This window comes from Fusarium phalaenopsidis, assembly GCF_050370095.1.
Source record: "Fusarium phalaenopsidis strain FUZ10S chromosome Unknown contig_32284, whole genome shotgun sequence".
In the NCBI taxonomy this organism is placed as follows: Eukaryota; Fungi; Ascomycota; class Sordariomycetes; order Hypocreales; family Nectriaceae; genus Fusarium; species Fusarium phalaenopsidis.
This window is the reverse complement of record NW_028145414.1, coordinates 950,850-965,856: the sequence shown is the minus strand read 5'-3', so window position 1 is coordinate 965,856 and position 15,007 is coordinate 950,850. Positions and strand designations below refer to the sequence as shown.

General features: G+C 36.5%; 1 protein-coding gene across 1 annotated transcript; it reads left to right on the top strand.

Annotated features, from left to right (window-relative positions):
- Positions 1-136: 136 nt before the first annotated feature.
- LRP88_02210 (uncharacterized protein) lies at positions 137-3,438 on the top strand (the record flags this gene model as incomplete). The annotated part of the gene is made up of 3 exons (XM_083238878.1): positions 137-812; positions 923-1,053; positions 1,108-3,438. The coding sequence occupies 3 exons, from the start codon at positions 137-139 to the stop codon at positions 3,436-3,438; spliced, it is 3,138 nt and encodes a 1,045-aa protein (XP_083105473.1).
- Positions 3,439-15,007: the final 11,569 nt, after the last annotated feature.

The window sequence follows — 15,007 nt, the reverse complement described above, 5'->3', positions numbered from 1 at the left end:
GAGCCAGGCTGAGGCTGGCTACGATGTCACATTTTAATTCATTCACAATAACCAGGCCATCTCTATCCCTCGGTCTGGCTTTGCAGGTGGAAGAATCAATGATTTCAGCTCTTGGGGGCCCACTCTTGATGCCAGGATGAAGCCTGAAATCTCAGTCCCTGGTGGCTCCATCCTGTCTACCTGGCCGGTGTCTTCGGGGTCATGGGCAACCTACTCGGGCACTAGCATGGCAAGCCCCTACATTGCTGGAGTCGGAGCTCTTTTCTTCGGTTCCCGGGGTGGACGCTCTGCTCTGGGCCCCAAAGCTGCCCAGATCGCTGTGGAGCGTATCATCGCGAGCGGAAGACTGGTCCAACACAACGATGGAACCAGTAACCCTGCGTCTGTTGTTAGACAGGGGGCAGGAATTGTGGACGCGGCCTCCGTCATTCTGTCTGGCACCTCTGTCAGTCCGGCAAACTTGAACCTCAACGACACGGTTCACTTCAACCCGTCTCACGAAGTAGTTCTCACCAACTCCAACGACGAGACGGTCACATACCAAGTGACTCATGAGGCGGGCATCACCATACGCACCAAAGGAAACAGGGATGCCTGGGTCTCCAATGAGCCTTCGTACTCCAGTGATGAGGGTGAAGCGGCCACAGTTTCGCTCTCTGATGATACCATCACCCTCGGTGCCGGCGAATCTGTTACTCTCCGCCTTGAATTTGTCGAACCTGCGACCGTGAGCCCCAGTTATCTCCCTGTCTACGGTGGCCGCATCCTTTTCGGGGGTTCGAACAGCGAGGTTGTTTCTGTCACCTACATGGGTAAGTCAGCATCTGAGCCACTACCTTAGCATCTGGGGATTACTGATCCTAATGTACAACAGGTATCAAAGGAAGTATATACGCAAGTGACACTTGGTAGATGGGTCGAGGGGTTCCCATGTGGCTCAGTGGCTATGGTGGTTTGATGGAAGAGGGCCACGAGTACTCATTGGAGACCGGCTCCGGTGTGTTCCAGCCCTATTTCAACATCCTGTGGTCCACTCTCGAGATTGGATTTGACGTAAGATTTGGGTTTCTGACTTGTTGAGAACCTGCAGCTGACCGACCCTGACAGTATGTGACCAAGGATTGGGAGCCTAGTGACTGGGTCTATCCTCCTGTTGCGGGTGAGAACAACTGGACCGGCTCGGTTCGGACTCGGGCCAGCGGTATCAATGATGAGATTATCAACTTCCCCCTGGTAAACTATCCTCGGGTCTCTGGGGCCTTCTATGTGGCATCTCAGGGCGACTTCGCCAACGGCTCGTCGATTCCCGATGGCGAGTATCGGCTCCTTGGCCGAGCAATCCGTACCTTTGGAGACATGAACAACCTCGAGGACTGGCAGTACGCGCTTTCACCGTGGTTCTCCGTCAAACGTGACATCCAGCCCACGGACACGACAAGCTCGGAAGTCGCAAGTTCTACCACCCTTGCGAGTAGCACCACCTCGGATGCTACGACTGCTTCCGAGGCACCTGTATGCACGGCCGGTGCTCCTCGTGCAGTGTCTCTGGCAGCATATATTGGACATGCTGGGGACGGCTACAAGCTTTATCTCTATTCGGACTTCATGGCCGCAGATCTCAGTGGTGAGCAGTCACCTCTGAGCTGGGGGCTTACAGAGGGCGGCCATCTCCAGTCCAAGTCTCTGACCACCGGCGCAGATATCTTTGCCGCTGTCCACATCAACACCAACAGCTTGGTGTACATGTATCCTGCGTCACGCATCACAGGAGCATGGTCACATCTTGAGTGCCGCGTTACCACTGAGGGCACACTGAGCTGTGTGTCTGGCGAGAAGGACAGGTTCTACATCTGCGATCTCGACACAGGTGTCGTGCGCCACGGCCCATCTATCGTGGACGGCTGCACAGCTATGACATTCAAGGTCGAGGACCTTCCGGATCCTTGCGCCACTACTTCTGTCTCTTCAGTCACTCCTGATACGCCTACAACCACCACTGGCAGTGTTTCAGCCTCGACCACAGAATCCTCTGCTGAGACTACGTCGACGGCTTCATTCGTCAGCTCCATCACGACATTGAATTCATCCACTACCAGCACAGCTACCGCCACCAGCGAGGTCACCACGTCGACAGAGGACATGATAACATCTCAGACTACTTCCGTTTCTTGGGAAAGCGAAGGGTCGACGGATTGTACATACACCGACTCTATATCGACGACTAGCATTTTGTCTGATTGGAGCTCGACGTCTTTAGACTTGACCATCATTACGGAATCCAGCATTACCTCTTCTGAACTAAGCACTGCTTGGGATACTAATGCCTACACCTTCGAGTCAAGTGCTTCTTCCGGATCGAGCCCTGCTACATCTGACTCAAGCACTGCTTGGTATTTCAGTGCTTCCACTTCAGGGCTCGGCACTACTTCTACCTTGTCCTCGGGATCGATAATTATCTCTGAATCGACAACTACCTTGGAGCTAAGCACAGCAACGGAATCAAGTGCTGCCATTGCATCCACCGGCGACAGCAGGACATCCGAGAGCTCTTTCATGAATACAGCCTCTCAGAGCGCCGCTGTATCGGTTACGGGGGACCCAGAGTCTTCGTCTCATACAACAGCCATTCCGACCTCGACAACAGTAGAGACGAGCTCATCTCTGGAGACAAGCACAAAGCAGTCTTCCACCGAATCAAACAGTTCTATTTCTTCCAAATATTCAAACATCCCTTCTTCATCTCCTGGTATCACACTGTCTGAAACTAGCTCAGGCGTTCAGACCCGTACACGGCCCCCTTTGAGCCTGTCCTCCGTCGGAGCCGGCACTTACAGTACTCGGACCCAACACTTGACAACGTCGACAATCTTTACCACCAACATCTTTACTATTACGGCATGTCCCTCAAGTGTGAAGAACTGCCCTACGTCCGACTACACGATGATGATCACCACCGAGATTATCGCTATCAGTACGACAGTTTGTCCGCTTTCGTCGACCGACGGCATCTCTCGGATTGCTTCAGAAACGAAACACCTCGACAGTGCTGGTGGGTTGAGCACCCCAACCACTTCCAAGGCCCCGCTTGTCACTGTCGCCGGATGTCCTCGCAGCATGTCCCACTGCCACGAGTCATCCAAAGCAATTGAGATTCCTTACGCGGCTACTGTGGAAAGTGAACAAGATCCCAGCACACACGTGGCGAGGGTCTCATCGCACGAATGGGACACCGATTCCACTAGGTCGGCCATGCCTATCCCACCAGCTGACTCCAAGGTCTACGCTTCGATTCCTACAGGGAGCCCCCTCGCTTCTCTATGGGGGCTTTGCAAAGTTCTGCACCTGGACATGATGGAAGCAGCCAGCGTCCCAATGGTGGACAACAGCCCACCAATGATGGTAGTGCAAGGCCTTCCACTCCTCATACAAAGGGTGTAGCGGTTCAGTCGAGCGATGAGTCAACCTTGAGAGTTTCTGGTACTGGTACTAGTGCTACCACCGGTCCTGGTTCTACTCAACTGGAAACAAGCCAAGGGCCTACAGCTGTTAGTAACAGTACACACCGGCAGAGGTTTAATAGTTTCGTGGTTGGTGCTACTTGTATTCTTTCTGTCTTTAATCTTATATTATAGTTGTCATTCTTTCTATACTTGTATTAATACATAAAGAGGGTAAGGTAGTAATCTTAATAAACTTTTATTTTAGTATTTTTACTAACGTACTTGATAAGCGAGTGAGCCACTCAAGCGAGTAAGCCACTCAAGCGAGTGAGCCACTTTGAAATTTCTTAGTATTTATACCTTATTTTAAGATTCTTAAAATAAATTCTTAAAAATTTAATTTAAGCTTATATAAGCAATAACTTTTTATTAAGATTAATTAAAAAATCTAAATTGTATCTTTAATTTTTTTAGACTTTTTAAAAAATTATATAATAGATTATTTAAGAATTTCTTATTTGCATTTTTTTTTTTTAGTATAACAATCGTGTGTTTCCCAAGGGATAAACCGGTCGTGCTAGGTTTATATTAGCAGAGAGTGCTAGGCATAGTCTGAGTAATAGGTTATAAGTCACGTCTGGTAATATGCTCAAAGGTATTAAGTATAACTAAGTTATATTAATAGCTAAGGTAGCTAGTATATAAGAAAGTATAATAAGTATATTCTATATACTTAATCTGGCTCATGGTTTATGAGTTAGGGCTCACGGTGAGTCGTGATCTAGATCGTGAGTCCCGTTCTAAGGCTCATAATATATACCCCCTTGGGGCATGAGTCGCGGGGTAGTTAGTGGGTATAGTGGGTCGCATGTGATCCCGGCGGTTATTATAACTAGTGCCGTGATATGATATCCCCTTTCTATTGGTTTTATCCTTAAGACTACTTCTTGCGACTATATCCTAAGGTGCGTTAACCTAGTCCTATAATTATTCTTTCGTCCTTGCTAACGCTATGTCAGATTCTAAGGCCATGCGCAACCGAAAAGCCCAAGCTCTTTTTATCGAGAATACTAGTTTCTTAATTATGCCTTGTGGTTATTATAAACCGCGATAGCTAAAATGCTAGGCAAAAGAGGGCCATAAGCATTATGCTTAATATACTCGACGTGGTTAGAAGTATGATGGTCGTGGTGTTACTTTTTTTTCTAGTATATTCTCGTTTTTGTCTTTCCCTATAATGCTTTTTGATTCCCGAGGTAGCTGATCGCTTAGTATAGGAAAAACGCCGTCTGGAGCAAGAGGAAGAAGTAGCGGAGTTAGAGTTGATTTCTTTATAGTAGCAGGTGAATGAGCGGCTTAGTCGTTTAATGCGTCTTTGTCGTTAGAAGCGTTAGTTAGTCGAGCGTGGAGTAGAGATGCTTCGTCGGAATGTTAAGACGCTAGATGAGTTGGAGGCCGTAGAAAATGCGGAATCCTTCGCAGTGGCTAAGGCGTAGCTGGCTGGTGCCGTGGATGTTATTAACTGGGATGACCTCTTTGCGCCTATTATTACTAATGAAAGTCTTTTAATAGTCGCTATGCACTAGTGAGGTATTCTAGGGGTTCTTATATATTTTCTGAGTCTAGGTAATTTTTCTATTTAATGAAATATATTATTTTTCTATTAATCTTATCTATATCGAGGATAGCTTTTATAATATATTCTTCTAGTTTATTAACTTCTATATTAGGTTTATTACTAGTTTTTACTTAGATAATATCTTATATTAATTTAAGTAATAAAATATAAAAGATTAGATAGAGCTTAACCTTAGGTAATAAGTCTAATTTATAGTTATATTTTAAGATTTTTTATTTAATTCTATAAGGTTTAATATATTTATAGTTAAGTTTCTTATTTTATTATTTTATTATAATATTTTTTATTATAAGGTAGATTATATCTCCCTCTAAGAAGATTAGTCCCTTAATCTATTTTTTATTAGCATAGCTTATTATTTTATTTCTAATAAATTTAAGTTTTATATATATTTCTTTATATAGGTTTTATAGCTAGTCACTAATAAGGATTGCTTTAGGGTTAATAATAATATCTCGGGATTACTAATATATATCTAGTATAAATCTAAAATTAATATAAGCTAGTATAATCTTTATGCTCTTATTTATAGCTATATTATAAGCTAGCTATGCGGCTAGTAGCTTTTTAACCTAGTTAGTTTATTTATAGTTAATATAGCATTAGAGGTATTATTTTAGTATTTAATTTATGCGTTTTATTTATTTATTTATTTCCTTATAGTATATAATAGAGAGTTTATAGTTAATTCCTAAGTATCCCGTGAGGCTTTACTAGAATTTTAATATAAATAGCAGTCCTCGGTTTATAATAATCTCGAGTAGTAATCTATATATTTTAGTAATATAAAAATAGAAAAGATAAGTGAATTCTTTAGCTATTATGGATTTTCTATAGGGTATAAAGTAAGAAAATTTCGTGAATTTATTTATAATAATAAGAATGCTATTATAGAAGTTTCTAGTAGCTAGTTCTTCTAATAGGGGTAGTTTAGTAATAAAGTCTATAGTAATTAAGTCTTATAATTATTATATAACTAGGAGTAATTATAGCTTTCTATATAGTTTATAGTATTATGCCTTAGTTTTTACGCAAAGGTTATATTAATTAGTGATAATTAAAATAATTTTCTTTATATTAAGAAAAATAAATATTATTTTAATTTATTCTAGGGTTTTATTAATTCCTTAGTATTTATATAATAAGTATTTATATATTTCATATATAAGATTATATTATAATTCTTATAGTATTTATTATTTATTTATTTTTTTATTATTTAAGAGGTATTTATTATATTCTAGGATTTTTATAAGTAATAAATTACCTTATTTTATTATATAAGTTATTATAATAATTTATTATATAAGGTATCTTTCTTATATAAACTATAAGAGTTATTCCTTTATCTTAGTTTTTCTTATATCTAGGTTAAGGCATTAACTAATAATATTAGCTTTATTATTTTTTATTTCTTTAATATAAATAATAATATAATTAAATTCTAAGAGGTATTTAATATATTAGAGTTATTATCCACTAAGTTTTTATATTTTTGCGAAGTAAGTAATATTCTTATAGTCTATATATACCTTAATCTAATATTAGCTTTTTAAGAGGTAATACCTAAATTCTTTAAAGGTATTAATAATTGCGAGGAATTCTTTATTATAAATAAGGTAATTTAGTTCTACTTTATATAGCTTATAGGAGTAGAATATAATTAGGTATAAGAGTCTTTTATTATCTTATTATCTAATCTATGCGCCTAGGGTAAAATCTAAGGCATTAGTTTTAAGTTTAATTAGTTAAGATAGGTTAAATATCTTAAGCACTGGTTCGCTTAAGATAAGTTTCTTAATTTTATTAAAGGCATTTTTAGCTTAGTTTTTAAATATAAAGGTTTTATCTCTCTTCGTGAGTTCTATTAATAGTATAGCTATCTATCTAAAAGCTTTAAGGAATTTATAGTAATAATTAGTAAATCTAAGGAAGGCTTATACTTCCTTAATATTAGTTAGTTCTTTTTAGCCCTTAATTACTAAAACCTTCTTAGGGTCTATTTATATCTTATTATAAGAGATAATATATCTAAGGAATTCTACTTCTAAGGCATAAAATTTACTTTTCTTAAGTTCTATTAATAACTTAGCGTTTTATAATAACGTACATGTATAGCGAGCCGGATAGCAAGCGAACCAGACACTTTTTTTAACCTTTAAGATAGAAATTACCATAAAAACATAACAAACTATTTAATTAATTGAAATTACTTGCTATACTCTTCCCTAGATGTCTTAATCACTACCTGATATGTTCTTATATTATGACCGGGCTTGCCGCAGACACCATAATGCCAAACCCCCGGTCGCGCTAACCTCCCTTGATTACTACTTCTCGACGATTCTGCCACTACCTATGCATCCACATCCATCTGATTAATTGCTTGCCTTCCTTCCTCTACTGTTATTACCCCTCTTTTCTATAGTCGGGTCTTTTTTGCCCTCCGGCGCCGGCTTAGTATCTTATTTGCCTATTTAAGTTCTTTAACCCTAGCCTTAAGTAAAGCAACCTTATGCATAACTATCTTTATTCCCTTAGAAGAAGACCATATAGCTTCTAGAATTAACTCTGGGGAGCTACTTTTGTGCCTTATAACTCGTCTCTCGAGGTAATCTGACTGAGATTGAGCCTTAAGCACGGTCTTTGGGGTCTTTAAAACCCAAGGGGTCAATAGTTTAGCCACCTCCTTAGCTGGTATTGGAGTCCGTAGCTGCATATTAAGCTTCGAGACGATACTTTCCGGGTCAAGAGGAATAAGCCTGGCCCCTCTGAAGGCTAACTTAATATTCTTTTCTGTTATAGTGGCCTAAAATGCGGCGTAGAAGGCCGGAAAGAACTTAGTCTTTGAAACGTAAGTTATAGAGCATCTAATTAGATGCTCTATTTCTTGGCCGTAAGCGTTCTTAAGCACGCTAAAGCACCCAACGTCAAGGGGCTGAAGTATATGAGATGAATGAGGTGGCATATAAAGCCTAATGATCTTTTTCTCCTTATAATATCTCTCGAATTTGATTAAGTAGTGACTTTCGTGGCCATTAAGGATTAGAAGATGATAGCGACTATTTGATCGCTTAGCTATGCACCGGTCAAAGTGCTTAAGCCACTCGAGACCGGTCTCGTTATCGGTCCAGCCATTTTGGGTCGTTGTAATAGCCCAATCGCCCGGGAGGTTACTATCCCGGTACTAGTTGGCGAGGTGATATTGGCCGGCACCGATGATGAACGGCGCGATCGCTTGGCTATCCGCATTGATCGCCTGAATGACTGTAATCCATTCCTGGTTTCTGGGCTGCACTGATTTTGGCTTTCCACGCCTATCTATGCCTATGACGACCATTCCGCTCTGAATTATGCCCATCATAAAGCCAGTCTCATCAATATTATAGAAATTATCTGATTGGATGCTATACTTCGCGATTATATTTGCTATAAGCGTAAACTAATTATAGATAATAGCTGGATCTTTGCACTTGGCTCTCTGGTAGTTGTACTTCCGAAAAAAATGCGTCTTGAGGTCTAGGTATCGCCTAACGAAGTTTGAAGCCCAATGCGCGCTAACTGGTGGCGCGTCGCGGTCGGCAAGTAATTGATCAGCTATTTCCTTTATACCACGAAGCCGGGGGGGAAATCCTCGCGAATCTAGGTCGAGAATAAAGTGAATAAGGATCTGTTCCTCTAGATTAGATAGTCGGCGTGAATTAGGAATAGTATTGACTCGGGCTTGGATGCCATTATATCGGTCAAACAGTGTTGAATGCTTGACTTGGTAGAGCTTTGCGGCACCTCTAAGACTTAGTTTTGGTGTATTTTGATGGGCTTGAAGTGCAAGAAGGATTCTAGCCTCTTTATTAGACTGTGATATGCTGGGTGGTTAAGAATCAATTGATTAAATAGAGATAATATAGGTTGAGGGATTTTTTGTCCGGTTTGCTTGCTGTCTGGCTCGCTATACATGTACGTTATTTATAGTACCTTATAGATATATTTTATATATTTTTCTTCTATTTTAAAGAAAATAAGGATATTATCTAGGTAATATATAATAAATATATCTAGATATTCTTATAATATATTATTAATTATTTATTAAAATATAATAAGTATATTAATAAGTCTAAAAGGCATAATAAGGTACTTAAATAATTTATACTTAATATAAAAAGCGGTTTTTTATTTATATCTTTCTTTAATCTAAATAAGGTTATAGGCTCCTTTAAGGTCAAGTGCTATAAAATACTTTATATTAAAAAGCTAATCCTTTAACTTACTAATAAGAGGTAATAATATATAATTCTTAATTATAATAATATTAAGTATTTTAAAATTAATATAAAGTTAGAGCTTTTTATTTTTCTTTAAAATAAATATAATAAGATATCTAATAAATAACTTACTTTCCCTAATATATCCTTTCTATATTATATCTTTAATATATTCCTTTAATACTAGTAGTTATACTATATTAAGTAGGTAGAGTTTACTAAAGCTAGGTTACTTTCTATTAATAAACTTAATTTCTAGGTTATAATATATATACTTAGATAGGCCTATTTTAAGTTCTTTCACGAAGAGTTTCTTATAGATATAATACTGCGATGGGATATTCTTAAGTCACTCTTTTTCTTCCGGGTTATCTTATAGTTTCTTTTATAGAGCTAGGTCCTTTTTGAGTTTATAAAACTATTATATAACTTATATAATTATTCTTTATCGCTATTGTTTTTATCCTTTTTGATATTTATATCTTATTCCTATAGGTAAAGAGGTATCTCATATTTGCCTTTGCCTAACTTCTTTAATTTCTTTAGTAGAAGTTTAAAATCTTATATTATATTTTAAGTTATTATTTATTATAGAAGGTATCTTATTATTAAAAGAAAATACTTAATTAATCTTTTAGTTAAAATATAAATTAAATTATTATAACTATAAATACCTAAGTATAAGATTATATTATTTATTTAATATAATATTAAATAAAATACCTTAGTTTTTTCTTTTAATAAAAACTTTAAGGTAATTAATCTCGCTATTAATAATACTATTATTATAATTAAAAGGGGTTCTTTCTAGGTTAATAACTAAGTAAGGCATTTATTTATATCTCTATAGTAGCTTAAGTCTATTTACTATTATTAAGTCAAAGTAGTTTTACTTAGCTTTATTATCTATTAAAGTATTTAATTATTCTCCTCTGACTTATACTTTTAGTTCTAGGTATTATCGCTTATATACTCCGGTGGTAGAGTAGAGGGCCTTCTAGGGTAATATATTCCCTTATTTATCTACTTATTGCCCTATATTAGATAGGGTATTTAGTTTTTTAATATTACTAGAGCATAGTTAATATAATTAAATTTATACTTACTATTTATATAGGCATCGTAATTATATATATTATTTTAGCTATATAGCTAGTCCTAGTATTACTATCCTTATTTAACTCCTAGGTTTTTTTTATTTTCTTAGCTAATTATTTTTTATTAGTCCTTAATCTTATAAGTAATTTATTTCTTTTCTTAAGTAGCATAATAGAGTTTTAAAGAATATTACGTATTTATAATACTAATAGATTTATATTAATGTATTACCTTATACCCTTCTATTTTATATTATAAATAGGGTTTATTATTTAGTTAATATAATAATAAGATAAAGAAGTAATCTTATCCTTATTTTTCTTCTTAATAGGTTTTATACTAGTAGTATTAATATAATATCTAAGAGATATTAATATACTCCTAATATATTAGATATATCTTTATATTATCTCATAGATTAAAAGGTATTTTTAAATATTAAGGGTTTTTAGCTAATTCTTAGTAATAAGCTTAAATATAAATTTCTTATTTATCTATTATTTTTATATATTCTCATACAGTCTAGATATACCTTTCCCTTAGGCTATTTTAATACCTATTATTATTTTTATTATATAATTAGGGGTAGTTTTTCTCTTCTTATAGTTCTTTATTACTCTTCTAGGGCTTCTTAAAGCGCTCTTAGCATAGTTCTCTTTATAGTTTTTAAGCCTTATACTTAAACTTAGTTTAATTAATATTACTACTACTTATTTTAATAATCTAATTATTATATAATAATTTACTATATTAGTTTATTTTTTATTATTTATAGATTTTATTATATTCCTATGATACCTTAATTTAGTATTAAGGGCATAAGGTATAGTTATACCGCGCGGGGTTATCTTATTAGTAGTCCCTTTAGTGGACTATAGCGGGCACTAGAAGTTATTCCTTTTTTTTATATCTTATAATTTATTTCTTATAATTAAATCCTTTTGCGGTGGCCTCTTAGAAGTTAGTTTATTTATTTAAGGGTTATTATGCTAAAGGGGATATTATAGGTTTTTTAGTTTTAGGTTTAGCGCGTCTAGTCACGGCGATAGTATGCTATGGCATTAGGTTGCCTAGTTATTATCTTCCCTTATTAGGCTCTAAGAGTAATTTCTATCTTATATATTTTATAATATGCGAGCGGTTAGTTTTTTAGGGTTTAATTAGTTTATAGAGTTATTTTTTTATAATATTATTAATTATATAGTTACCTTTTGCTTATTTTTCTAAGAGGTATACTTAGCTATATAGCATATCTAGCTTATCTAATTAGATACTAGTTTTATTATATCTTTATCGAGTTATTCTAAGTATTTTAATAGTGCAGATAGCTATCTAAGGTTTAGTATCTACCTAGGTGGATCTTACCTATTTCTTACCTTCTAGGAGGGGCTATTATAGCTTAGGTTAATAGCGCCCTTCCTTTATATCTCGCTACTTCTTTTAATATTTATTTACCTTATAGCCCTTCTTATAGTAATAGTAATATTTAATATCCTTACTATCTTTTTAAGCTACTCTAAGTTCTATAAGTCCCGCATAGGTTTTATAAGAGGTATTACCCTTAGTTTATTTTTATCTTTAAGATTAATTAATATTATTCTTATTACCTTAGATTTATCTTTTATTAGACTTCTTTATATATTATTTAAATTATTAATTATTAATCTTAATAATTATATTAATATAATCCTAGAGGTTATTAGGTTTTTTTATTTTATAGAGTTTATCTTTAATTTTATCCTTAAGTCTTTTATAGAAAGTAATCTAAAGGGCACTTATTCCCTAATTAAGAAATAAGGTAATTTATATAAATTTAGTTATATAAGTTAAGGCAGCCTTTATTTATTATAAGTTCTTAAGTTTCTATATAGCTTATTATTCTTTATTAATAGTTTTAAAGTTATATCTAATTATATCTTTAAAGTTCTTATACTTAGTGAAAAAGAGTTATATTTCCTTAGTAGGTTTATTCCTGAGAAAATCACATAGCTTAGGTTTAAACTAAGTAAATATATTACCCATAAGGCATTTACTAGCATATAAGACCTTACTTTTAGTACTAATTATCTTAGTAAGAAAATACTATTAATATACTCTAAGGGATATAAGGAATATCTTAATATAGGTAGCTTACCTATTAAATAGCTCTAAGTCCTTAGGTTTAATAATCTTATTAATATCTTTATAGGTAGTATTAATAGCGATATACTTAAATATTAGATTACTAAGATTATAAACCTATTATTATACTAGGTTATTTTACTAAGCTTAGAGTATAATAAGTTAATTAATCTAATTCTATTATTTATTAATTATCTACTAGTATTATTATTATTATTATTTTATAGCTTAGCGGAAATATTCTTATATATTATTTATAGATGCCTTTATACTAGCTAATTATTCCTAAGTAATCCTAGCGTTATTATATGCGCCGTCTAGGAGGTTATTATGCTAGGTGCTTAGGTGGTTATACCTATTTCTGAGCTTACGGACCTTATCCTCGTGTAAGGCCGGGACGATATATTCTTCGCTATTGTTATCTATATCCATCGGGATATTAGGTTCCTCTGGTTTAGTCGCGGGCTATCCCTGTTAGGGGGTGATAGGTAGCTTGCTGCGAGGGGTAGAAGGAGATCTAGTATTAGGTGCTATGGTAATAGTATTGCTCAGAGTATGCAGTGCACTACTAAATAAGAGCTATTAATATGTAATAATCGTATATTTCCTAAGGGATAAACTAGTCGTGCTGGGTTTATATTAGCAGAGAGTACTAGGCATAGTCTAAGCAATAAGTTATAAGTCACGTCTAGTAATATACTTAAAGGTATTAAGTATAACTAAGTTATATTAATAGCTAAGGTAGCTAGTATATAAGAAAGTGTAATAAATGTGTTTTATATACTTAATCTGGCTTACGGTTCGTGAGTCAAGGCTCACGGTGAGTCGTGATCTAGATCGTGAGTCCCGTTCTGAGGCTCATGGTATGTACCCCCTTGGGGCGTGAGTCGCGGGGTGGTTAGTGGGTATAGTGGGTCGCATGTGATCCCGGCGGTTGTTATAACTAGTGCCGTGACATTTAGTTTTTTAGTTTTTAAAAATTAAAAGAACTTATTAAAAATCTAGAAAAATTAAAGCCTTATGACTATTTTAGTTAAATATATAAAAATGCTCCTCTTAAGCTTATAGCTATTTTATAGCAGTTTTTATAAATTTAAGATTTGTATTTTTTAAGTGCACAGTATAGGTGGCTCACTCGCTTGAGTGGCTCACTCGCTTATCAAGTACGTTACTTACAAAAAAGATTACCACGACTCTTGCGCCTATTTAGAGTGGCAATGTCAGATTTTGTCACCTAGGACTCTCTGAAATGAAATCACTTACGCAAATACTCGCCAAAGCTTTTCGCAAGTTCATCTAGTTTGTAGGACGAGCTGATTCCATCTTCGAGAGCTCCCTTAGCCAGGAAGTGCACACAACGGAGGTTGGATGGGGTGTCATCTAGCTTGATGTCAAAGACCCTCTACACGAACCAAGCCACACAAACTGTCAAGCTCTTCAACAGATGCGACTTATGATTCGAAACTCCATGCAGTCATGCTGTCCACATAGCCCGCTGAGATCATAGCCACCAATAGCTCTTACCAATACATCCAAGGTCTCGGCCTTTTCTGCTTGAGCGAAAATACGGAACATCTACGTCGCGAGGGCTTGACTTGCTGCATCCGACCAGGGCGTGCCATACTCAGCATGTTGTATTTTGGCGCTGTCACGGCAATTCGTACACACTATGGGTGATGCCCCATCATAAGGGTGCAGTAAGCCCAAGTCGCCTTCTGGGGTTGCCACTCTCTAATTTGTCTAGCTTCGGTAAGCATCCTGGTTCCATCGAGACGAATCAGATAGCGAAATAGAGTGTGTGCAGTGCTACATTGACGTGTCGTGGACTCGTTTGCGATATCCATTGGCAAGGTTGGGTGCGCCTCGGACAGCAGCTCCAAGGCATCACACGCTGCGATCTAACCAATCGGTAACTACCAAGCAATCCGAGTCCGTCTGCCCTTTTGTGTGTATGCACGTCATCCAACCTGCGCTGGTTATTGTGTGGTATACTATTGGCACGGGTAGTTATGGTTGATTGGCAATCATACCACCTCAATTGGCCGTGATGACGAACCCCTGGCCTGAAGGGCGCGTCTTTAATTAAGGATCGCGGGGTCTCTACCCGTTGGAGTTAGGCAGGTGCCATTGTTGCTGACTAAAGATGGTTTCCTCGCGAAAGATCGGAACGGAGTTGACCGATGGCCTTGTTTAGAATGGCTCCTCCGGCTTATTCTCGCGGCACCTAGTTCCAAGGAAGAGACTCCCTGCCAATGCCAATGTCACCCAAAGCACAACTTCTCAATCTTTTCCCATGCTTCAAGCATTATCTACCACCGCTCCTGTGATGTGTCACTGTGAGATGGAGGAAATCTCATTGAGCCGGTATGGCCTCGCCTAGACGAGATCTGAGGTGCTTGGACAATTTGAAAAGTCCCGAGATTCGGTAGATGCAATCATGCAAG